This window comes from Choloepus didactylus, chromosome 1 (genome assembly GCF_015220235.1).
Source record: "Choloepus didactylus isolate mChoDid1 chromosome 1, mChoDid1.pri, whole genome shotgun sequence".
Lineage (NCBI taxonomy): Eukaryota > Metazoa > Chordata > Mammalia > Pilosa > Megalonychidae > Choloepus > Choloepus didactylus.
The window spans coordinates 89,268,788-89,295,352 of NC_051307.1; the positions used below are offsets into that span (position 1 = coordinate 89,268,788).

Genomic DNA, 26,565 nt, shown 5'->3' on the forward strand with positions numbered 1-26,565 from the left:
CTTGATATAATTAGAAAGGAGAGTATCTGGAGAAAAATCAGAAACTCTGAGAAAACTTACATTTTAGTGATTTTCCCATGTAATAGGTAGGAGTTAAAGACTGAATTTTTAGAAGAATGAGGATGAAAATGCTTAAAGACACAGTTGCTCACTTATTGCTATCTGGACTCTGAAAATTATTTCTAAGGTCTTTTCAATAGAAAGCTTTTGTAAAACTGTCTGCAGGATTAGAGTATTATTATTCTACATTGAGGAACAGCAGCAGGATCCTAAAATGCAAGGGCAAGATGGATTTGTGCCTCCAGAGGAAGGAAGAACGAGGATGTCTGCTTTGGCTGTGGACTGCTGGTGGACTTTTGCTTTAGCTATTGCGGCACTTGTTTCTGTCTTTAGGCCAGGCCTTAAAGGCTGAGGGATAGACTGGGCAGTGGTGGTGGCATTCATTTAACCCCAAAGAAATTAGAAACAAGAAGCATATCCCCACTCGCCCACACCCTGACAATCACTTCCATTTTTAAAACAAAAATCACTACAAAATCCTTCCCAACTCTCCATCACTGGTACTACTGTGTTTCTTCCTCTTCATGTTCAGCCAAACTTCTGGAAAGAGGAGGTGACTCTCCCCTGTCCACCTGCCCACTCAGCCCACTATTGGCTGGCTCCCCAGCGCTCCTTTGAAACTGCATGTGATAAATCCCCAAGATTATCTTCAATCCTGATCTCTACTTGACGCCTCTCTATAGCATTTTGTTCTTTGACTCTTGAAATCTGCTTTCTTGGCCTCTGCTTGCCATCTCCCTTGCTTCTGGTACCTCTCACTTTGGGTCTTACAGGTCTTGTCCCTGGTTACACTTCCATTATCCGCCTCTTAGTGATCTGCCCCAGGATTCTGGCTGAGAGGCACTTCTTATCTCATTCTACATACTCTCCAGGGGTGATCTCAGCCACTCCCATGCTTCAACTTACCAACTGCAAATACAACTCCCATATTTGTATCTCTAGGCTATGGCTCTCACAAGCCTCACAGTTGAACTCCAACTGGATGTTCTACAGACCCCTCAAATCAGCCTCTGCAAAACTGAACCCATTATCCCTTTGTCCCACCTGAGCCCTCCCTCTCCCCCCACCCCCACAAAAAATCCATGTTCTATCTCTTGGATTCCTCAGATCAGGAAATGATATACCATTTACCCACTCACGTCATAAACCTAGGAATTGTCCTTGAATCTTCTCTTTTGTCCCATATGCAGAGTAACTGGGTCCTGACCACCTAAAAATGTCTCTACCCTCTTTGCCCACTGGTACTGCCTTACCGCGGGGCCTCAGCACCAGCTTGCCTGAGCTAAAGCAGTCCATTCTTATTGAAGATTTAAATGCATCTGACTTTGCATTTTATTGTTTGAATAGATATTACACTGACATGGTTCAAATTTACAGTGTTAAGGCCTCCCTCCTACCCCACTCCCAACCCCTTATTTAATTGCCCTCCCAGATGCAACCGATTTTGTTAGTTGTTCCCTGTAACCTTCTAGAGGCATTTTTACACAAAAGGTAGCATCTTATACACAGTCTTCTACATCTTGCCTTTTCCACTTAATGTATCCTAGAGATCTTTCTATATCAGCACACAGAGAGCTTCTTCACTGGTCCTACTACTCATTGTTTTCCACTGTATGGATACACTAAATTATTTACTAGCCCCTAAATTATTTACTACCCTCCTATTTATAGACATTTACAGAGTTTCAAATCTTCGGCTACCATGAACAAGGCTGCAAAGAACAACTGTGCACGTAGGTTACTTCACACAGATGCTGATACGTCAATGGGACAAATTCCTGGAAGTGGAACTGCAGAATCATAATGTATATGCAAGTGTAATTCTGATAATACTGCCAACTTGCTCTCCATGGAGCCTGACTAATTTCTAGTCTTACCAGCCATGTGCAAAACTTTATCTCTGGCATCTCTACCTCCATTCATCCCTGCTTGGAAATGTGTCCTCCACATCACTGCCAGCACTATCTTTCTAGAACACAAATCTGGCATGTCACTCTCCTGCTTCCCCTGCTTACAACACTTCAATTTCTCCCCACTGATCTTCAAGACCTTTCACCATCTAGATCTTCACTGTACAGTGTGAGCCAACAGCCACATGTGGCTATTGAGCACTTGAAATGAGGGTAGCCCAAACTGAGATGTGATGTAAGTGTAAGACGCACACTGGATTGCAAAGACTTAGAATGCTAAAAGAATATAAATTATCTCAGTAATGATTACATGTTGAAATGATTAAATTGGAAATATTGAGTTATGTAACACACCATAAAAATTAATTTCACCTATCTCGATACTTTTTAAAATATGGCTACTCACAATTTTTTAATTGCATATGTGGCTGGCATCATATTTCTGCTGCCTAGCACTGGTCTTCCTCTCCCCATCTGGTTGCCCTCCCAGGTCTCAGGGTTCACTCTGTGCCGCGGATGCCCCCTGCCCTCTCCACACCCCTCACCCTTCATGCCCCACTGCCAATACCCTTACTAAGATTGGCCTTGGAACTTCCTCTTGGAAGCCTTCAAAGGATTTTAGTTCTTTATGCTCAAGTCTGCCCCGCTTTACCAACCCCGGAGGCCAGGGCCTCCTCTCTCATCTTTATTCCCTTGTACGCACCCCAGCAAGCAGTTCCGTACTATTGGCCAAATCAAGGAATGAGGGCAGCAAAACCGCCATAGCCTGTCTAAAGGAGAGCGTTCGAGGGAGGTAACTGCTAAAGGTCACAAAGCAATTGAAAAAATTCAAATATTAAAAAATTTCGTCTAAGTTTTTTTTTTTTTTACCTGAATTCATAAGGTGAAAAGACATTTTAGCCGCAAATAATAGTAACAACAACAATAAGAGTTAAAAGGAATCGCAAATACCGGAGAAACTTATTTCCCTTGACTTAAGGATCTGAACGGTTGACGTTCTCGCAGGGGGCGATCTGGCCCCGGGTCCCCGGTTCCCGCCAGCGTCCCGCGCCCCGCGCCCTCCGCCCGAGCCTGCCCGAGAGGGGTCGCGAGGGCCTGGAGAAACCGTCACTTTCCAGCGCCCACGGCTCCGGGGACTGGACCTACTCACCCCACCGACAGCCACAGCGGCGATGGCAAAAATAGGGGGGCGAGGCTGCTCTGCCGAGAAAAGGGAGGGATCTCCCGGGAAGCGAAACTGAAAGTTAGCTGCCGCGGTCCGCAGGGCGGGACGCGCCTTTGCCCCAGTGTAGGCCCCAGCTGCGTCCCGAAGCCTCGCCGCCGGCCAGACACGGAGAGCCATGGCCTCGGCCCCCAGCCCGCCGTCCCCGCTCCTCGTGCGGGTGTCCGAGCCGGGTCCCCGGCTGCACAGGAAGCTGGAAAGCTACTTCCAGAGCCGAAACTCGGGCGGCGGAGAGTGCACCGTCCGCCCTCGCGGGGAAGGCGCTCAGGGCATCTTCCGGGTGGAGTTCAGAGAAAGGGCAGGTGAGCTGCGGGCAGCAGGGGCGCGGGCCCCGGGCTGGGGGTGCAGAAGCCGACTTGCGAAGCCCAGCCCTGTGGCTTTCCAGGCAAAGATAGTTCACGAAAACCCAGGAGAAAGGGCGGGAGGCAATATGGCTCTGTCTAGTAGGGGACGGGAACTGGGCTTCCTGCTCTGCCTGGCTCCTGCTACCAAGAGACTCAGCCTAATAGCGGAGGATGGTAACCCACATGTGCCCAGTCCATCATTTGGTTTGATCACGCCTTACAGTTGATGGTTTCCAGTATTCTCATGCTGAATCTTAATTTTCTACCCTCATAGGAAGTTTCTTTCCTCCCTCAGATGCCTGTCAGCTGCTGTCCTTGTCATTTAGGCATTCCACTTTTATTGCTTTGAGGATTACGTGGGTAAAATATGTTCCCTAAACAAAAGAGAGAAAAGAAGAAAGAAGGAGATTATTCACCTTTTAATGTCACCACCTGGAGATAAGCAATGTGAACATTTTGGGATATTTCCTTCCAGGCTTTTCCTATGGATATCTGCAAACACATATGTATATTAACAAAATTCTGGATCTACACTTTTGACTCCTGCTTTCTTCCCTTAACTTCCTATAATGAGGAGTTTTCCATATCATTGAATTGGGAGACTGGAGGCCCAGTTTCAGAAACATGATTTTAATGACTGGATGATGTCCCATTATCATTAAGCTTTCATTTCTACAGTAAAATTTAAGTTGTCCACTTTAGAGTTCTCAATAGTTCCCCTACTTTCCCAATCACCATCCTGCTCATTCCTTACTGGGTGGGGCGTGGGTGGGAGGATTTAGGGCAGGATACATGAATGACTAAAAGGATTATCTGAAATCTCCCCCATTCCTCCCTCCCTCTCTCATGTGTGTGTGCACGTGTGTGTGTTTCTGTGTTTAATGTCTCTACTAAAGCTAAGGAGAGAGTGTTGAGAAAAGGAGAGCACCAAATTTTGGTTGAAAAGAAACCTGTGACCATTTTCCTGGAACCCACTGAAAATCCAACAGAGAAGAATGTGAGACCCAGAATGTCTTCACTGACACAGTCACAGGCAGGGGCGCTTTCTGGTGAGAAGCATCCAGCCGAAGGACACATTGCTAATGCTGTGGATTGTGTCCAGAAGGTGAGTGCTGAAAGAAAGGGCTGGGTATGTTCCTGCAGCGTCCTCTCCAGTCATCACACCTATTCATTATTCGCCTGACAATCATGTGCCAAAAGTCTGATATGAGCCAGGCACTGTTTTAGACATGAGGGCACAGAAGTGAACCCGACGACAAGGTGTCTGCTCTTATGCAGCTTGCATTGGGGTTAGGGAATTGCACGGAAAGACAATAAGCAGGTAAGCAAAATTCATAAATAAAACAATTTTAGAGAGTAATATTTGCTAAGAAGAAAGTAAACAAGGTTTTGCCTTCAAGACTGACAGAGCCAGGGTAAGGAAAGAGAGGATGACATGGTTCTACTTCTGACCAGAAGTCAGAGACAACTTCTCTGAGGAGGTGACACTTGGACCAAGACTTGAAAAATGAAAAGGAGCCAGCTGTGGACAGATTCAGTAAACAAATAGATATCAAATCCCTACTGTAGGCCAGGCACTGTTACAGGAGCAGGGGTTAGAAGCCAAGAACATGGCAGGCCCTGCCCTCATGGATCTTAACATTCTACTGAAGGAAACAGACAATAATACTAAACAAATAGATATATAATAATATGTCTGAAAGTGGTAAGTGCTAGGAAGAAAAATAAAGCAGAATTAGAGACAGAGAGCAACCGAGCCAGTATTTTAAATAGGATGTCAGGAAGAGCCTCTCAAATGCGGTGACATCTAAGTAGAGATGTGAATGAAGTGAGGGAACTAGATTAAGTGGCTTTCTGGCAGAAGAATATTCTAGAAGGAGGGACGCATACGTGCAAAGGCCCAGTGACAGGAGCTTACATCCTGAGCTCCAGGAGGTTCAAGGAGGCCAGTGTGGCTGGAGGGCAGTGATTAAGCAAGAGAGTGATAGGAGAGGAGCTTGGAGTGGTGCCCAGGATCCAGGCCTTATGGGGATGAAGGTCATGGTGAGGAGTTTGGATTTTATCTTTAATGTGAGGGGAATCATCAGATATTTTTGAGCCAGAGGAGTCCGGTGATCTGATCTACATTTCTTAAAGATCATTCTGGCTGCTCTGTGGGGAACAGAATGTAGGAAGGGGCTAGAGTAGAGCATGGAGTCCAGTTAGCCGCGGTTGCAGTGAGCCAGGTGAAAGATGATAGTGGCCTTGGACCTGGGTGGTCCAGCTGGAGGTGTGAGAAGTGGCTGGATTCAGGAAACATTCTGAAGGAAGATCTAAGGGAAGGGCAGCACATGGAGAGGAAATAGCTGTGCAGAGACCTTGAAGTAGAAAAAAAATTTTTAATTTTGCTTTTATTTTACATTCAATTTGCCTCTGTTCTTTTTATCCTAATCTGGTAACTCTCATATATTTCAACTCACAATGGCCAAGGTATATAGGGCCCAGGGACATTGCATGCAGACAGGTATTTAGTCTAAAAAAAAAAAAAAAAAAAAAAAAGGTGGGGAGGGGTGAACAAGAGAAAAACAATAGTAGGTAAGCAATATCCCTCTCAGATCTACGGGAGCGCTCCCTTCAGGCTCACAGACTCTTTCGTGAGAAACTCAGCAACTTACCCAGAGAGCAGAAGTGCCTTTTCTCCACTCCTGCTCCCCAAGGTCAAACAGGTAGTCGAAGTCCTCGAACCCAGACTTCATGTCCAGAGAGCTTTTTTAAAAATGCTTACTCCCAGGCTCCACTGCAAACCATTTACTCCGAATCTCTGGGGATGAGGCCGAGAACTTGGTGTGTTTTTTTAAACTCCCATGTGATTGTTATGTGCAGACAGGGCTGACAACCTCTGGGCCGTACCATGCTACACCCTCTAAAGAAGTTGCCCCATCCTAAGGGAAGGCTTAGTGGTCATTTCCCTAATCTCTAGGCATTCTCTTGAAGAGGAGACCATAGGTCTGGATGTCTGAGAGATGTGATTTGTTCCTTTTAAAATTGCAGATCTTTCTTACAGTAACAGCTGACCTGAACTGTAACCTCCTTTCCAAAGAACAGAGGAAAAGCATAACCACTCTGTGTCCCAATGTCAAAAAAATGGAGGGTCATGATGGAGTTGAGAAGGTGTGTGGTGACTTCAGAGACATTGAAAAAATACATCACTTCTTGAGTGAGCAGCTCCTGGAAAGTGAGCAGAAATGTGAACCTTCCCCTTCAGCAACAGAGAGGGAGCCACCCTGGCAGCAGGACTGGGACAGTGGCGTTTTTCCTTCCAAACCAAAAACCAGGTCAGAAGAAAAAAGCAACAACTTCGAAGTTCCCTTGCTTTTCTTTGAATACTTCAAATATGCCTGTGCTGATAAAATAGAATCAATAGAGAAAAGATTTGGTATAAACATAGAAACTCAGGAAAGTTCTCCATCTATGGTCTATTTAGACTTCACCTCAAGTCAGTCAGGTGACCTAGAAGCAGCTCGTGAGTATTTTGTCAGTGAATTTCAGAAGAACACGGAATCGCTGAAGCAAGAATGTATCCTTTTAGCAGAGAATGAGCAGGCAAATAAAATCAAACAGGAACTGACTCACCAGTTTAAAAAGCTCCTTATAAAGGAGAAAAGAAACACATTAATTCTCTTTGGAACCCAAGGTGATATTTCAGCTGCCAAACATTTTCTTGCCTCCAAAATATCTAAAGGTCCTGTCAAAGCACCTGTGAAAATATTGGCTCCCAAACACATGATGAATGGAATAGAGGTTGACACAGTTCAGTATAACCTTTTAGAAGGTGAATTACTCCAGGAGATATCAGAGATAGAGCAAAAATATGATACTTGCTACAGTGTTTTGGGAAAAACTTACAACATGAAGACAGTCCGCATTCTGTTTGAACCCAGGGACAAGGAGGTAGATCTATCTGTGCATGCTTATGCAAGTTTCATAGATGCCTATCAGCTTGCCACATGTCAGCTGCTGAGGGAAATTCTATCACTGAAACCTTTGGGCAAGGAGAGAAATCACTTACGTGGGACTAAGTTCACTGATGACTTTAGAAAAAGGCATCCATATGTACGCTTTGAAGTAAATCAAGAATCAGTGACTCTGACCGGTTTGCCAAATCACCTTGAAAAAGCAAAGCAGTATATCTTAAAGACAGGGGGAATGTTGGCTGGAGAGAAATGGAATGAGGCTCGTGAAACACCCATGGACATTGACGGTAATGATTCAAAAACGGCTTCACCTCCATACAAGGACTCTGCCAGCTCTGGGTCCTCAGGAGTAGACAAGAAGGTAAAACCCATGGACATTGATGGTAATGATTCAAAAACGGCTTCACCTCCATTCAAGGACTCTGCCAGCTCTGGGTCCTCAGGAGTAGACAAGAAGGTAAAACCCATGGACATTGATGGTAATGATTCAAAAACGGCTTCACCTCCATTCAAGGACTCTGCCAGCTCTGGGTCCTCAGGAGTAGACAAGAAGGTACAACCCATGGACATTGACGATAATCATTCAAAACCGGCTTCACCTCCATTCAAGGACTCTGCCAGTTCTGGGGGTCTAGTGGACAAGAAGGTAAAGGACACATGTGCCATCTGTATGGAAACCATTATTAACAAGCAAGTACTACCAAAGTGCAAGCATGAGTTCTGCACCCCTTGTATCAGCAAAGCCATGTCGTATAAGCCAGTCTGTCCTCTATGTCAGACTTGTTATGGGGTCCAGAAGGGGAATCAGCCAGAAGGAACCATGAGTGTCACTTTCTCAAAAACAGAACTTCCAGGTTATAAATCCTGTGGATCTATTATGATTCTTTATCATATAAGAGGAGGCATACAAACAGTAAGTATCTCTGAGGTCCCTGGGTTTCTTTCTACTATGCTAAGATTACCAGAGCAAGAGACTGTCCTGTTGCTTATTTAGACAATAGATTTCCCATGGGATGATTTCCAGAGCCACATGAAAGAGCTTGAAACAGTTATAAAGGTCACAAGTGTTGTTTATAACTTAGGTAGGTTTTGTGCCTATTTCTCAAGGGAGTGAAAAGGTGAGTGAGTGTGTCTTAGTGTGGAGACAGCCGGGAGGGTAAGCTGCTGTGTCTGCAAATGAACACATCTATACCTATGGTAAAATTTAGACAGGGGTGTATTATTACTGTCAAAAAACAAGGTCTTCAGTAGTTAGGCCTGCCTGATCCCACAGCAAACAGAAAACACAAGTCCCTGTTTTGGTGAGAAGGTGAGTTTATTAAGGATACATCCACAAGGGACTGGAGAAAAATCTTTCCAAGACCAGTTCAAAGTGAGAAAGCTGATTTGGGCTTTTATAGCCCAAACAGACAAAGGAATGGCAAAAGTCTGTAGGAAAGCAGAAAAAAAAAAAAGAAAAAACTAAGTAAAAGTCACAGGAGTCATTAAAATTGAATAATGGTCACCTGTTTCATTTTTGTTTGGTCAGCATATTTTGTTGTCTTATAGATCCTCCTTTTTTTTTGCTGACAATTCAGTCTTTGATCTTGTTCTGCAATGGGAGGAATGTGTTGATTTATTAGTCCATATGTTGTTTCTGGCTTTGTCCCATCCTGCTCTGGACTGTAATCTTATCTCTCCGGGCAAAGCCAGTAAAGTCTCATTAATGTAACTAGGAACACAGAGTAAACTTTTGTGATTAGATCATAGCAAGCTATGCTAGCAAGGGCTTTTAGGCTTAAAATGAATCAAAGCTGCCTGAGTGAAGTGATTTTAATAAAGGATTATATTGAGCATTTTTCCTACTACCCACTATCAATATTTTCATGTGACATTTTCTTTTCTTAATATAGGAAGAGCACCCAAACCCAGGAAAGACATACTGTGGAATACAGCGAATTGCATACTTGCCTAATAATAAGGAAGGAAATGAAGTTTTGGTACTGCTTCGTAGGGCCTTTGATCAAAGACTGATATTCACCGTGGGGGAGTCTCGAGTAACAGGAGCCTCAGATGTCGTTACGTGGAATGATATCCACCACAAAACATCCATGTTCGGGGGACCAGAAATGTGAGAGCCTTTTGAAATGTAACATTGCTGGAGAGAACTTAAAGATTGTGAAGTATGCCAATTTGAGGGTGTTGGGATAAAAGGGGATTTTATTCATAGGAGTGGGATTGGGTATAGTAAAGTATATTTAGAGATGCTAATCTGGGATGATAATCTCAAAGGCAGAAATATTGGTCCCCATTACACTTCTGTTCTCCAACCGCAAAATTATGAAGTATCATAAAGGTATTAAAGTTTGCATCAAAGGGCAGGGGACTTCAGAACTGAAAATGAATGGTATCTAAATCAATTTAATTTGGGATTTCATGTCTATTTGAAGGATAGATCCTAGAAATGTTGTCTACTTGGCTTTCTTCTAGATCACCCTTCCTTCTACCTTCTCCCATCAGGTGATAAAGGACCTAAACTCACTTAGCTAATAGGCCTCTACAAAAAGTCTTCATTTTAAGGAGACAAATGATGATGGAAGCTGTTTTACAGGCTATCCAGTTGTTCTTTGTGAAACTCAGAATACCTCAGACCCATGGTGTTCAAAAAGGAATATATCCTGAGACTTTTGCAAATACCTAAATTTGAAAATCGTACGGTAGCATAAGACACCATAAAATACAGTATATTATAACTTTATGAGAGGCATTGCTTACCATGAACTGAGCATAAAAATCAAAACTTGTCAGAAGGCAGATGCTGGGCTGACAGGTAGGTCCACTCACTAATGATTCATATCTCCACACTTACAAGTGATTATAAATCATACACCTTCAGGATTGTTTCTGAATGTTTGCAACACTGAATGCTAAATACTCAGATGCCAAGGATCTACTATACAGATTCTTAGGTATTTGAGATGGTGCTAATGGGATTTTTCCTTCTTTTAGGTATGGCTACCCTGATCCTGATTATCTGAAACGTGTCAAAGAAGAGCTGAAAGCTAAAGGAATTGAGTAAGAAGATACTGGAAGGATGTCTTGAGCCAAGCTTTCAAATATATAGTTGAGGAGGCAGAGTTAAAACCAATCTAAATCCTTATGTAGAAATATCTTTTAAAATTTTTGATCTCCAGAAGTAGTTTGTATAAGAGTAGGATTCTGCTAGTTTGTCATTTCTGGAGTGTTACTTTTTATGGAGGACAGAAGCCTCTAAGGTCTGTGTAATTTTGCTGCAGAGGTGTCATGCCTCATTCTTGTGTTATCCATCGGGGCAGGGGCTATAGATCTGAAATAACTTTATATGCTCTTCAGTTGTACTACTAGCTGCCTATCAGTCTTCTTTTCACCCGTCTCTGGAGTGGTCCTTTAGTCTTTTGTTCGCTTGCTTGTTTTTCTTCTTTAATCTTTACCTACCTGTTCAAGTGAAATTCTAGTGTGAAAGGGGAATGGGGGTAGGGGGGTGGGGCAAAGCTTAGTTACAGAAAATTAGAGAACCATATTCCCCTCCTCTCCCCCATGGCCAGAAAAGTGTCCAGGAGTAGAGATTGGGCAGCCCTTTATACAAAATGGAATCGAGGCTATTATTTTTTTCTTAATGCAATTTTATTGAGATATATTCATATACCATAGAATCCATCCAAGGTACACAATTAGTGGCTCACAGCATCATCACATAGTTGTGCATTTATCACTAGGGACAATTTTAGAACATTTTTGTTTACTCCAGAAAAAGAAATATAAATAAAAAAGAAAACCCAAAACATCCCATAACTCCTTACCTCCCCCCATTATTGATCCCTAGAGGCTATTATTTTTAATGACATCTATGTTGTTACCAGTCTCTGCCTGGTATACTGTTGGTGCTGCATAAATTTTGTTGTTATAACCCAGCAGAGGTTTATATGCTCTTCAGATCTTTGGCATAGTCAGGAGTAAGGAAGCCGTTTCTAGAATCCTCACCACTAATTGGAAACTGAGTTTCTTACTCAGAAACACTTGGCATCTCATTCCTTTCCAGGCCCTAACTTGGTCCTGTTCCTTCCTGATCCATGTAATCCATGTAACCTGCCATTGCCCTGCCACAGTAGTGCTGACTCATTTCTGGATATTTCTTCTTCTGGATATTACTATACTTTTGAGTGTATCCATTTCCAGTTTTAACAGCTAAATAACCTTACTTCAGTTTCCATAGGTTATCATTTCCACAGTAACTGTAGTCCCCACTGTAGTTTTTTATCCCTTTACTATGTCTCTCCAAGTCACATTTCCCCCTTAAAATATTTCTGCCAATTACTCATTCTGGACAGAGAAAAAAAAAAAAAAACAGAGAGTTGAGAATACTGTAGGAATATATGACATGTCAAACTTTATGTTTAAATGATTCTCCAATCCAGAAGAAAGTTATACTAGCAAATTATCTGTTTACCCATGTCCCAGTCTTCCTCCAAGAATGATGAACAAGATGTCTTGTTCTTTTCCTAAAGATACACATAGACACAGATAGAATTTTTTTGGTCTCCTAGATCAGAAAATAATAGTTAATACTTATTGAGTTCTTATTTTGCCCCCTTCATAAGAGTTTTAAATCTGTGTGAGAGTAACATTCTGCTAGTTTGTCATTTCTGGAGTGTTACTTTTTATGGAGGACAGAAGCCCCAAAGGTCTGTGTAATTTTGCTATTAGTGTCCCCATTTTATAAACAAAACTGATGCATGGAGAGAACAGGTAACTTCACAAAGGTCACATACGTCGTAAATGGAGTCACTGGGAGTCAAACCAGGGGGTCTGCTTCTGCATGAAGTGAGTGGAAGAGTATCCATTATTCCGGGCTGCTCTCAAAAAGGGATGCCTGCATAGTCCTCAAAGCACATTTTTTCCAAGGAAGTCAAAACCCAGAAACTTTTCTTTTGTCCAGAGAGTTGAGAAAGTTTGGACTGAATAATATATCCTTCTTTTCTGTCAGATTATTTGTTTAGTTTTGGGTGATTCATTGAAGTCTTTTGCCCTTTTCATCAATTGACTGTTTTGTATCTATCTACTTCAGCTACATTTGCTCCAGAAAAGCAAGAGTTCGGTTTCTGTTGGGTTTTTGGTTCCTTGATTGCAATCTGTGTGCATATGGAAGTGATCATGCCACATGTGGTTGGTGAGCATTGGATGAGTGCTTTTGCTCTTTGGAAGGTGGTATCATCGTCATCTGTTAAATAAAGTTAAATCCATATCAGGAACAGCAATCTGTGTTCTTTCCCCATTCATTTTTGTTGTTGTTGTTTTGTTTTGTTTTTTCTTCCTTAGGTTGATATTCTGGGCATTTCCTACAACATGTTAAAGTATACCATATGTGTGGACATTTTTGATTTTGTACACACAATGTGTACTCATTGGCTAAGTTTCACAGTAGAAGTTTAACAACCATAGGCTTCATTACTACAACTTTCAGCTGTGAAAACCACATTTCTCAATATTTTTCCTCCTTAACACTTCAGTAACTACAAAGATAAATATAGTCTGCAGGTCTCATCTCTTCTCTCCTTCTAGAGAAAGCATATGTAATACCCTATCAAGCTATACTTGCCTTCTACTCACCTGTAGAGTTTCTGATTCACCTCCCTGGCATCATTGTTGAGTTACCTACTTGACTCACTGAGCACCAGAAAATCAGGGGCACCCTCCTCTCCAAAAAAGTAAAAGGTAATACTGAGATGTTCGATGTTTTCCAAAAAATAGCATCAAAGTAGTCATTAGGAGAAAAATTAGACCCTTGTTGGACTTCCTTAAACTTAGAGACTAGTAATATTTTTGTTTTGATTTCTATATGGGAGTTGGGCACTATTTCCTTTTTTATTGATTGGGTCCTGAGACTTTTAAAATGCAGAGCCTGAGGTAAAGATGAAGATGCTAGCAGTTTGCTTGGGAGATGCAAGCCCAGGACAATGAAGGTAAGGGAAGAAGGGAAGTGAGGTAGGTAAAGATGCCATGGAGTGCAATGCTACGGGTACCTCCTTGGCTACTGCTTCATAACCAACCTTGAAAAGACACAAGAGCTTTATTTACTCAGCATACGAGCTGAAAAGGACCCTAGAAATCATCTTGTTTAAACTCCTCATTTTACAAAGGAGGAAACTGAGTATTATTTCTTGCAGAAACAACAATGTAAATCTATTACATTTGTAGTACCTTAAAGCATAGCCTTTGGTTTCTCCCTCTCCTGCATCCTCACGTCCATTAAGTCACCAGTCCTGCCTCTTCTTCACTTTAAATCTGTGCTCAGTTGGGATCCTCATGGTTCTCTCACCAGATCTACTGAAATAACTCCTAATAATTCTCCCTGACCCCATCCCCCTTCCACCTCCCACTTCAAGCTACTTCTTGAAAAATCAGCTCTGATCTCATCTGATGACATGTCTTCAGTGGCTTCCTGAGACCCAGGGCAGTGCTTCTCAATTACCTGAAGATCTCAACCGTTTCTGACTCAGTAGGTCTGAGGTTGGGCCCAAGAATTTGCATTTCTAACGAGTTCCCAGGTGACACTGAAGCTGCTGGTCTGGGGACATTTTGAGAATCACTGGCCTAGAAAGTTCAAACTCCACAGCACAGTCATCAGGTATTTCTAATTCTACTTTGCCCACCTCATATCCCTACCTCCCCACCAAGCTCCAGCGGTCCAGTCGCGCCAGCCTACCAGCTTTTCCAAAGCACAGTGTATACTTTTGCTCTTCTGACCTCTGCTCTGGGCGTTCTCTCTCTCTCTCTGGAATGCCCCTCCACCTCATTTCCTGTCTCAGAAACCTCCTACTCATTCTTCAAGGGCTCACTCAAATGCCACTATTGTAGAAAACTTCCTCCAATCTTGTCCTTCTGGAATGCCCCTCCACCTCATTTCCTGTCTCAGAAATCTCCTAGTCATTCTTCAAAGAGTCACTCAATGCCACCACTGTAGAAAACTTCCCATCTTGTCTCCAAATTACAATGAATCAATATTTCTTGGGGTTCCTAATACTGATATGTATCTCTTTAAAGCAGGCATGATCTCAAAATCCACTCTACCCTGCTCCCTGCCCTGTGCTGACCTCCAGGGACTGCATCAACTCCACTCCCTGCCCATTGGTTGCTAAACTGCAGCAGTGGGGGATATCAGCAAGAGATTGGAGAGTAGCAGGAGAGAGCGATTGGGGTGCCTTTCCCCTGGCTGCCTCCCCAAAGCAGCCTTGGCTCCCACCTGATGGCACTCTTCTATAGGTGCAGCTCTTACGGGGTTCAGCATGGGTCCCTTCCCTTGCCCCTTCAGCCCAGAGTAGTAAGGGGAGGTGAGACTGCTTCACCATCCCTTACTGTGCCTGCATTTGTGTAATTCCTTTACTAAACTCCCTTCAATTATCCGTTTTGAGTATGCCATCTGTATCCTGCCAGGACACTGTGATACACCAAGTAAGCATGTATTAGTCTGTGTCTTGCTTCTCCCTTCCTTCCGTCCTCATCCCAGAAGGAAGAGATCTATAATTCATCTTTATAATCTTAACACTATGCCAGGCATATCAAGGGCCTTCAATGCATGTTGGTTGAATTAAATGTCTTGTCAGGCCACTTAGGAAAAAAGGACTCTTGAATCTAGCCCTGTTTTGGGAGGAACAGAAAAGGATCCAGTATCTTTTTCCGAAGATGAGTGTATTGGGAAAATGCGGTGGGATAGGAGTGGGATTCTTAGCAGAAAGGGGAACTAATATTGAGTTTAATTTTATCTGCCAGGCACTCTTCAGACTTTATCCCATTTAATCCTTGTGATAATACCATGAAGTAGTTATGGTTATGCCCATTGTATAGCGGCAATTGGCTGAGTTCACACAACTAATTAATTGCAGAGCCTTAATTTTGACTCAGGATTTGTCAGAGAGCAACATCTATCCCGAAAGGGTGCCCTAATCCCCGAAGAGGGCAAACTGCGGCAGAAGAGGTTTTCAATAGAAAGGAAAGCGAAAGAAGCTAAAAGGCACAAGCCCAGGGTTGGGGAGGGACGGGTAGTCCCGGTCCAACGAGCGGAGCTGAGGATGGCTGTGCCCGGCTCCTTCGTGCTGCTGATCTAAAAGTTCTCGAGTTCCGAACCAGCGAAGAACTTGCACTTGTTCACCACGTTGCAGGTGTACTTCCAGAGCCCCAAAAGATAGGGAGGAGGGGAGCGCGGGATCCGCCCAAAGACCCCGAGTCCCCCACCACGTCACACACACACCCCTACCCCCGCAACCCCGCTTCCTGGAGCTCTTCGCGCGTTAGTTCGGTGAGACGCGCGGGGAGGGGTCGTGGGGTTGTGAGGAGGGGGAGACTGGGCTGCTTGACCCCCAAGGCTCTTGGAACCCCACCTCTACGGAGGCGCTTACCACCCTGAGTTGTAACTGCCTGTTCTAGAAGAAAAAAGAGCGCGCGGGTCATCTTTTTCTGAAAAATTTTTTATCCTTATTTTGCCCTCAAATTTCAGAAGTTTTTTATAAATTTTGTTCTTTATCTTTGATATAAACTATGACTATTTCCTCCCAGTTCGTCATTTGTTTGCTTATCGTGTTTTTTTTTTCCAATGCAAAAATTTTTTGCTTTTAATTTTTAAGTGTTAAACTTCACTAATCTTTTTTAATGTACTTCATCTGGACTTTTTAGTCAAATTTTATAAGTTTTTCCTTATACCCACGTTATAGAGGAATTCATCCATATTTTCTTCTGGTACTTGCATTGCCTTAAGTTTTTATAGTTAGATCTCTGAATCTATGTGGAGTTTATTCTTGTGTGTGGTTTGAGGAATGGATTTTTTAAAATCTTTTTCCAAACGGGTATCCTGTTGTCCCAACACCATTTATTTAAAAGCTTATCATAGCCCAGGGATTTGTGACACCATCTTTGTCATATGCTAGATTTTTATATGTAGTTGGGCCTATTTCTGGAACTTCTGTTCTATTTCTTTGACCTGTTTATTCATTCGGGAGGCTTTTGTAGTATGTTTTAATGTCAGAGCTAGTCCCCTACAGCGCACTTCCTTCTCAGTGTGTTTATTTTTCTTTATGAATTTTAGGATCAACTTGTCTAGTGTCATAAAAAAATCTTACTGGAATTTTTATTGGGATTGCATTAAATTTGTAAATTAAGTTATGGAGAGCTGACATCGTGGTGATGTTGAGACATTCTAACAGGGAACAAGACATGCTTAATTTTGTGTCTTTTAAGAGTGTTTATAGAACATTTCTTGTTCAGTTTGTTTCTAAATATTTTATCTTTTCTCTTGCTATGTAAATGAGGTTTCCTCATTTATCTCCCAATTATTTTTCCCTTCACTTTTAAAATTAAGTTATAATTTACATATAGCAACTTCATTTTTTTTAGTGTACAGTTCTGTGAGTTTTGACAAATGCATATAATTGTGTAACTACCCCCAGGATCAAGATATAAGAGTTTCATCACACAAAAATATTCAATCCTTTTCACTCAAGCTGTGACCCTGGCAACCACTGGTCTGATTTTGGTCCCTGTAGCTCTAGAATGTCATATAAGTGGATACATACAGTATTTAGTCATTTGAGCCTCGCTTCTTTTACTTAGCATAATGCAGTTGAGATTCATCCATGTAATCGCACATATTGACAATTTGCTGTTGCTTTCTGATTTAATTCCATTGTGATCTGAGAATGTACTTTTTATTTTTGAATAATTTTAAATTTATTTGTTGAGATTTTTAATAGCCCAGAATATGGTATATCTTGGTAAATGTTCCACGTGCATTTCAAAACAAAAGTACATTGTGCTGCTGATGGGTGGAGTGTTCTATAAATGTCAGTCACATCAAATAGGCTGATAGTGTTGTTCAAGTCTTCTAATAGCCTTACTGATTTTATGTCTGTTTTTTCTATCCTTGAGAGAGGATGCTGAAATCTCCAGCTACAATTTTTACATGAAGTTCTATCAATTTTGGGTTCATGTTTGTTGAAGTTCTGTTATTAGGTGTATATATGTTATGAGTTATTTGCCCTTGATGAATTGATCTATTTAACATAGTGAAATGACAATTTTTACCCTTGGTAATAGTCTTTGCACTGAAATCTACTTTGTTTGGTATTAATATAGCTACTCCAGCTTCCTTTTGATTATTGTTTGCATGGTATATATTTTTACATTGTTGTACATTTAATCTAGATCTGTCTTTATACTTAAACTGGGTTTCCTTTAGGTAGCAAATAGGTGGATCTTGCTTTAAAAAAAATCCTATCTAATGATCTCCACCTTCTGCACCATTTCTGGGTCAATTTCAATGGATTGATTGATTTTTCTTATTATTATGCATCATATAATCTTTCTTCTTTGCATACCTGGTAATTTTGGATGCCAGGCATTGTGAATTTTACCTTATTGGGTCCTAGATATTCTTGTACTTTAAAAAATATTCTTGAGACTCTACCTGGGTCACTAAATTACTTGAAAAGTTTGATCCTTTTAAGGCTAGCTTTTGATCTTTGTTAGGCAGATTAAAATTAAAAATTAGTCTATGTTCCCAGGGATGTATCTCCCTGGCAACAAGGGGCAGGACTTCCAGGGACAAACGAGACTGGCCCTGGCATCATGGGATTGAGAATGCCATCTTGACCAGAAGGGGGAAAAGAAATGAAGCAAAATGTGGCTGAGAGATCTCAAATAGAGTAGAGAGGTCAATCTGGAGGTTATTCTTGTGCATTATAAGATAGTCCTTTTTAGTTTCTAGTGTATTAGAATAGCTAGAAGGAAATACCTGAATCATTTGAATGGTAATCCAGTAGACTTGATTCTTGATGATAATTATATGACTACACAGCTTTTATTGTGTGACCGTGTATCATAGCCCGAGGGGGCTTTGCCAGTCAAAAGACCAAAGAAGAGGCCAAGCATTTTCTGAAAGATGAATTTATTTGGGGCTTACTCACAGAGAGGCAGAAATCAAATGGTTTTTTTCTCGCGGGGCAGATACCGCTTTCACAAGGAAGTTGGCTGCACTTGAAAGAGGACAGCAAACAGTTATAAGGGTTTAAAGACAAAGACATTCCTAAGGGTGAGAGAGCATCCTGTGACATGGGGGTGGTGCAGGAAGGAGAGAATTATAGGATGGGGCTTTGTAAATAACCACAAGAGTGATAACACTTGGGGGCCAGGAAGCAGGTAGACTAGATTGGCATTCCTGCTCTTTCGTGAGACCAAGAGTTTTCACCTCCTGCTTACTTCCTGTGTAGAGTTACAATTTACCCTTTTTCTCTTTACTGGCTTACAAAGATGACAGGTTAAACATTAGCTGCCTAGGTCACGCAGACTGCTGTACATCAGGGTCCGCAGGCCTGTTTTGTTCAGGCCAGGGGCTGCCACACCATGTGATAATGAAAACCTGGTGACTGACACTCCCTTTATCCAGTGTATGGGCAGATAAGTAATAAAATAATTATTTATATATATATATATATGATGGGGGATAAGGGGTTTGGGATGGTTTGGGTGTTCTTTTTTAGTTTTATTCTTTTTTCTTTATTTTAAAGTAATGAAAATGCTTGACAATTGTGGTGATGAATGCACAACTATATGATGATACATTGATTGTATTCTTTGGATGGTGTTCTAGTTCGCTAATGCTGCCAGAATGCAAAACACCGAAATGGATTGGCTTTTATAAAGGGGGTTTATTTGGTTACAAAGTTATAGTCTTAAAGCCATAAAGTGTCCAAGGTAACACATCAACAATTGAGTACCTTCACTGGAGGATGGCCAATAGTGTCTGGAAAACCTCTGTTAGCTGGGAAGGCACGTGGCTGGAGTCTGCTCCAGAGTTATGGTTTCAAAATGGCTTTCTCCCAGGACGTTCCTCTCTAGGCTGCAGTTCCTCAAAGACATCACTCTTAGTTGCTCTTGGGCATTTTTCCTCTCTTAGTTTTTCTGGAGCAAAAGTCTGCCTTCAATGGCCGTCTTCAAACTGTCTCTCATCTGCAGCTCCTCTCTTCTCAGCTCCTGTGCATTCTTGAAAGTGTCTCTCTTGGCTGTAGCAAGCTTGCTCCTTCTGTCTGAGCTTATATAGTGCTCCAGTGAACTAATTCAGACCCACCCTGAATGGGTGGGGTCACATCTCCATGGAAACTATCCAATCAGAGTCATCAATCACAGTTGGGTGGGTTGCATCTCCATGGAAACACTCAAAGAATTACAATCTAATCAACACTAGTATATCTGCCCACACAAGATTACATCAAAGATAATGGCATTTTGGGGGAACATAATACATTTAAGCTGGTGCAAATGGTTTATATGGTGTGTGAGTACATCTCAATAAAATTGCATTAAAAAAATTAGTCTGCGGCTAATTTTTTCCACCATTGGGGCAAAACCCACTGATTACTCTATCCTACACCAGATGAATGATGAGATTTTCTACTGTAGCTCGTACGAATAGGAATTTTTCCTGGCCTTTTCAGAGCTAAAGACTCAAGGAGGACTCTCTGTAGATATCTAAGGTCCTTTGTACAGCTATTTCCTCTGCAGTGCTCTGACCTGTCTTGCAAATTCTAGTCATTTTTATTTCCTTGAAAGTCCCAAATCTGTCTCTTCAATTCAGCGAGGCTGCCAGGCTTTTCCTGGGATCCCCTGTCCTGCAGTATAGCTTGGAACCTCTCAAGGCTGTAAACTGGAGGGGCTCCCTTCATTTGTTTCTTCTGTCCCAGTGATCACTGTCCTGTACTGCCTGTTGTCAAAGGTCTGAAAACCATTGCTTCATATATTTTGTCCAGTTTATTTGCTGTTTAAGGTGAGATGCTAAATATGTTACTCCATACTGCCCTGAAGTAGAAGTCCTAAAGCTATTAATTTCTGTATGCTAAATTCATATCTTGTTGGAAGCTGAATATTTTTATTAATTTGATTTTTATCTTTGAATCTGCAGCTTTCCAGTTATACATCATTTGATCTGCAAATTCTTTTTTTTTCAGATTTGTTTTTGTTCTTTTTTTAAATTATTTCCTCTTTATTTATTCTTACACTCTTACTTTCCCCCCTCAAATCTAATTGTATTGGCTAGTACCTTCAGAACAATGTCAAATAGTATGATAGCTTTCACCATACTTGCCTTGTTCCTTTCCTTAATGGGAATATCTATGTAGTTTTCCTACCAAGTAAAATGTTGGCTTTAGGACTGAGGTATATATATTTTATTATGTTAAGGAAATATCCAGTTCTATTTTTTCAAGAGATTTTGTTAGGAATAGGTGTTGAATTTTGTCCAAAGGCTTTTTCAGTATCTATGGTATGGGTGAGGCAGGTTAGATGTAGGAGAAACATCTTGCAGACTCTGAGGCACCTTTGGACTAGGTGCAGTGAGGGGGAGGCATCTGGAGAGAATAGTCAAGTTCCTGAAACCCAAGAAGCTTACACAAAGTAAGATGCAAGTAAGATACATTGTTCAACCACACGGCGTGGACAAATCATAAGAATCCATTCACAATCCTTGGTTTCAATGTGTATTCAGCCTATTGCAATAGCTTACTTACAATCCTTGGGTTGCATGTTTATTAACCAATCACAAGAATGGATAGACAACCAATTGCAATAGGCTACTTACACTACTTAAGTTGAATGATTACTCACCAACCACAATGTGCCAAGTGTACCAGTGTCTCAAACCCCACCTCCCTTTGTTTGATTTCATAAAAAGCCCTTGTGCCAAACCACATGTGGTGTGTCTCTCTCTTGAGCACACCTGCGCTAACCTCTTGAGCACATGCTGTTTTTTTATTCAATAAACTTTTCTCATATTTCTTATACCCCATTGTCTCATCCTTGAATTCTTTCTTGCAATAAGATGGTGAGCCTAGAAGAGAGCTCTAGTAACATCTTCCTTGGTGAGAGTGGAGCTCCAGTAACATGGGATCCCAGGGCCCAGGCATCTCCCTGACACACTGTGGAACCCAAGAAGCACATAGCCACCTGCATGACCTAATTCAGCTAATGCTTACGCTAACCTCCCTAAGGAGGAAGGAATGTGCAGATGGTCAATGTAAGCTAGACACCAGACACTCCTCTGCATAGAATGTTAGCCTGTGCCGTAAACTTCTCTGGAATCCTTGAGGTGTTATCATGTCTACTATTATTTACAAAGTAACCTATAATAACCTGCACACTCTGAGGATAGTTAATCTTTCCCCTATTTCACACGGGCCCCTGTGCTGTATCTATGTCCTTGTGCTCATTGGAATGTCTTTGCCTTGGGCCTCTATAACTGGCCTTGCTGATTCCTGCCTAAGCATGGAGTGCTTTCACACTGAGCTCTGAACTGGCTGCCATCAGAGCTGTTTGACTGACTTCTTGCTTCACTCCTGTAAGTAAGTTCCTGTATAAAGTTTATGTCTCGCTCCATTCCTGGTGTTTTCTTTGGTCTCTCTGCTGGACCAGCCCCTGCAGGCCAGAACATATGGAGATATTCATATTGTTTTTCTCCTTAGACCTATTAATATGCTGAATTCTATTAATAGATTTTCTAATATTGAACCATCCTTGATATGCTCAATTTTTTTTGGTAATATATTCTAGGGCATTAAACATTGATAGATCTAAAGCCATTGGCATGTTGAATTCAGCCTTTTATGAATCATCTGATGGAAGAACATTTTGATCTATCACGTGGAAGTTATAACCTGTAGCTCCTGCTCCCTGGCTGAGGAGAGTGCCCTGTACGCCAGTGTCTTAATTTAGCCTGCATTTTAAAAATATATTCTATCTTGTAAAATTTATTATTAAAATTTTAAAGCATATGAAAAAACCAGACAATATGGATAACCCAAGCCCAAACACCCAAATCAAAAGATCAGAGGAGACACAGTACTTGGAGCAATTAATCAAAGAACTAAAGACAAACAACAAGAGCATGGCACAGGATATAAAGGACATGAAGAAGAGCAAAACTTTTATTCTATGATTTTTGAAGAGTTTAAAGTTAAAAATTTTAGCCCATCGGGGTTAAGTTTATTGTGGTTTAGGCATAGGTTATGAGGTATGAATTGATATATAATATTTAAAATAATGAACCAGCTTTCCAAACAATATTCATTAAATTGGGATTCATCTCTTCACCCTCTTATTCCCCTTACAACTTCATATGTTAAATTTTTTTTGATTATTTCTGGAATTTCAATTGTATGTCTTGTCATATTATCTATTCTTAATCTAGACCTATTTCGTTGTATAATTTTCACTTAAAGATGGATTTTAAAGTTAGTATGCCAAGTCCCACATTTCACTGTAATTTTTGTCAAATTTTATAATTTACCACATTGATATTTTAATTGGGATTGAGTTAAAGGTTTTATTTATTATATCTATAATTTAATTTGGAGAGCATTATTATTTGTAATGTATTTATTTCTCCAGTTTTATTTTTGGCCATTAAAGTTTAGTAGTTCTCTTTACATGGTCTCATATATCCTATCTTTATATTCTCTAGAAATTAATTGATCAATTCATTTTTGGTAACAGCTTTATTAACATATAATTTATAAGCCATAAAATTTACCCCTTTAAAGTGTATTATTCAGTGTTTTTAGTATATTCACAGAGTTGTGCAACCATCACCACTACCTATTTTTAGAAATTTTCATCACTCCAAAAGAAAGCCCATGCCCCACTAGCAGTCACTCCCAAGCCCCAGCCACCCGCCTCCCCCAAGTCTCTGGTTACCACTAATCTACTTTCTGTCTCTGGATTTATGTGTTCTGGGCATTTCATATAAATGGAATCATACAACTGCAAACAAAAACCACAACAAAAATCTTCCTATTACCCAGTTCTCATGTTAGCTATGGCTTCATTTCTTTGATTTCCTTTGCAACAGATTTCTTAATTGAGTTCATCTATACTCATTCCCATTTATTTTTCCCTCATATTTTATTAAATTCACTCCAGACAAACTTTCATTCTCACTATTCCATCAAAACTGCTTGTCAAGGACACCAATGACCTCCATATTTCTCAGTCCTCATTTACTTGAATTCTTAGCAGCATTTAATACAATTGATTGCTCCCTCCTCCTTGTACACTTTCTTTGCTTGCTGCTAGAACACCACACTTTGGTTTTATGTTCTACTGCAGTGGTTTCTCATTCTAGTCTTCTTTCCTTATTCATTCTCTTTCTTCCAACCTCTTAATGTTGCACTCAATCTTTGGTTTTTTGCTCCTCTTTGTCTACACTCAGTCCCTTGGAGATCTAATATGATCTAATGGCTTTAAATACCATCTATGTGCCCATACCTCTCAATTTATATATCCAGCCCAGACTATCTCCTGAATTCCAATGCCAATGACTACTGCCTATTAGGCTTCTTCACTTGGTTGTTTACAAGCATATGGAGGATATAGGCGGCGCAAGATGGTGGACTAGTGAGCTGTATGTTTTAGTTACTCCTCCAGGGAAGTAGGTAGAAAGCCAGGAACTGCATGGACTGGACACCACAGAGCAATCTGACTTTGGGCATACTTCATACAACACTCATGAAAACGTGGAACTGCTGAGATCAGCGAAATCTGTAAGTTTTTGCAGCCAGGGGACCCGCGCCCCTCCCTGCCAGGCTCAGTCCCGTGGGAGGAGGGGCTGTCAGCTCCGGGAAGGAGAAGGGAGAACTTCAGTGGCAGCCCTTATCGGAAACTCATTCTACTGATCCAAACTCCAACCATAGATAGACTGAGACCAGACACCAGAGAATCTGAGAGCAGCCAGCCCAGCAGAGAGGAGACATGCATAGAAAAAAACAGCACGAAAAACTCCAAAATAAAAGTGGAGGATTTTTGGAGTTCTGGTGAACATAGAAAGGGGAAAGGCAGAGCTCAGGCCCTGAGGCTCATATGCAAATCCCGAAGAAAAGCTGATCTCTCTGCCCTGTGGACCTTTCCTTAATGGCCCTAATTGCCTTGTCTCTTAGCATTTCAATAATCCATTAGATCTGTTAGGAGGGCCCTTTTTTTTAAAATCCTTTTTTCTTTTTCTAAAACAATTACTCTAAGAAGCCCAATACAGAAAGCCTCAAAGACTTGCAATTTTGGCAGGTCAAGACAAGAGCAGAACTAAGAGAGCCCTGAGACAAAAGGCAATAATCCAGTGGCTGAGAAAATTCACTAAACACCACAACTTCCCAAGAAAAGGGGGGTGTCCGCTCACAGCCATCATCCTGGTGGACAGGAAACACTCCTGCCCATCACCAGCCCCATAGCCCAGAGCTGCCCCAGACAACCCAGTGTGACATAAATGCTTCAAATAACAAGCACACACCACAAAACTGGGTGTGGACATTAGCCTTCCCTGAAACCTCAGCTGATTGTCCCAGAGCTGGGAAGGTGGAGCAGTGTGAATTAACAAAGCCCCATTCAGCCATCATTTCAGCAGACTGGGAGCCTCCCAACACAGCCCAGCAGCCCATAACTGCCCTGGGGGGAAGGCTCTCACCTGTGACATAGCACAGTCATCCCTCAACAGAGGATCAGGGGGTGCACGGCCTGGAAGAGGGGCCCACTCGCAACTCTCAGGAGCCATACGCCAATACCAAGGACTTGTGGGTCAGTGGCAGAGACAAACTGTGGCAGGACTGAACTGAAGGATTAGACTATTGCAGCAACTTTAAAACTCCAGGATCACCAGGGAGATTTGATTGTTAGAGCCACCCATCGTCACTGACTACCCAGAAACAAGCCCCATATACAGGGTGGGCAACACCAACTACACACGCAAGCTTGGTACACCAATTGGACCCCACAAGACTCACTCCCCCACTCACCATAAAGGCAAAGCAGGGAAGAACTGGCTTGTGGAGAACAGGTGGCTCATGGACGCCATCTGCTGGTTAGGTAGAGAAAGTGTACTCCACAAAGCTGTAGATCTGATAAATTAGAGATAAGGACTTCAATTGGTCTACAAATCCTAAAAGAACCCTATCAAGTTCAGCAAATGCCACGAGGACAAAAACAACAGAAAATTATAAAGCATATGAAAAAACCAGACGATATGGATAAACCAAGCCCAAGCACCCAAATCAAAAGACCAGAAGAGACACAGCACCTAGAGCAGCTACTCAAAGAACTAAAGATGAACAGTGAGACCATAGTACGGGAGACAAAGGATATCAAGAAGACCCTAGAAGAGCATAAAGAAGACATTGCAAGAGTAAATAAAAAAATAGATGATCTTATGGAAATTAAAGAAACTGTTGACCAAATTAAAAAGATTCTGGACACTCATAGTACAAGACTAGAGGAAGTTGAACAACGAATCAGTGACCTGGAAGATGACAGAATGGAAAATGAAAGTATAAAAGAAAGAATGGGGAAAAAAATTGAAAAAACTGAAACAGACCTCAGGGATACGATAGATAATATAAAACATCCAAATATAAGACTCATTGGTGTTCCAGAAGGAGAAGAAAAGGGTCAAGGTCTAGGAAGAGTATTCAAAGAAATTGTTGGGGATAACTTCCCAAATCTTCTAAACAATATAAATACACAAATCATAAATGCCCAGTGAACTCCAAATAGAATAAATCCAAATAAACCCACTGCGAGACATATTCTGATCACACTGTCAAACATGGAAGAGAAGGAGCAAGTTCTGAAAGCACCAAGAGAAAAGCAATTCACCACATACAAAGGAAACAGCATAAGACTAAGTAGTGACTACTCAGCAGCCACCATGGAGGCGAGAAGGCAGTGGCACGACATTTTTAAAATTCTGAGTGAGAAAAATTTCCAACCAAGAATACTTTATCCAGCAAAGCTCTCCTTCAAATTTGAGGGAGAGCTTAAATTTTTCACAGACAAACAAATGCTGAGAGAATTTGCTAACAAGAGACCTGCCCTACTGGAGATACTCAAGGGAGCCCTACACACAGAGAAACAAAGAAAGGACAGAGAGACTTGGAGAAAGGTTCAGTACTAATGAGATTCGTTATGGGTACAATAAAGGATATTAATAGAGAGAGGGGAAAAGTATATATGACAAACATAAATCAAAGGATAAGATGGCT

At 41.5% G+C, this 26,565-nt stretch overlaps 2 protein-coding genes and 1 pseudogene across 5 annotated transcripts in view; 2 read left to right on the top strand and 1 right to left on the bottom strand.

Annotated features, from left to right (window-relative positions):
- The window catches only part of PARP9 (poly(ADP-ribose) polymerase family member 9), a 32,323-nt gene extending 28,666 nt beyond the window's left edge, over positions 1-3,657 (bottom strand). The window contains exon 1 of one of the 2 annotated variants that reach the window (XR_005217026.1): positions 3,121-3,657. Coding sequence is in view for 1 of the 2 variants with exons in the window: in XM_037836842.1 (XP_037692770.1) it covers positions 3,121-3,312 (192 nt within the window). In the remaining variant the exon portion in view is untranslated. The remainder of the gene's footprint in view (positions 1-3,120) is intronic. The other variant, XM_037836842.1, reaches the window with a different exon arrangement.
- DTX3L (deltex E3 ubiquitin ligase 3L) lies at positions 3,208-12,762 on the top strand. Of its 3 annotated transcripts, none has more exons than XM_037836872.1 (6): positions 3,208-3,494; positions 4,433-4,641; positions 6,567-7,872; positions 7,969-8,402; positions 9,382-9,599; positions 10,478-12,762. In XM_037836872.1, the coding sequence occupies exons 1-6, from the start codon at positions 3,311-3,313 to the stop codon at positions 10,545-10,547; spliced, it is 2,421 nt and encodes an 806-aa protein (XP_037692800.1). In that variant the 5' UTR covers positions 3,208-3,310; the 3' UTR covers positions 10,548-12,762. The 3 variants fall into 3 exon arrangements, with proteins under 3 accessions (XP_037692800.1, XP_037692796.1, XP_037692788.1); XM_037836868.1 differs by having other exon boundaries at positions 6,567-7,828; positions 7,925-8,402; XM_037836860.1 differs by having other exon boundaries at positions 3,209-3,494; positions 6,567-8,402.
- Positions 12,763-13,445: 683 nt separating this feature from the next.
- LOC119518168 overlaps positions 13,446-26,565 on the top strand; it is a 36,864-nt pseudogene continuing 23,744 nt past the window's right edge.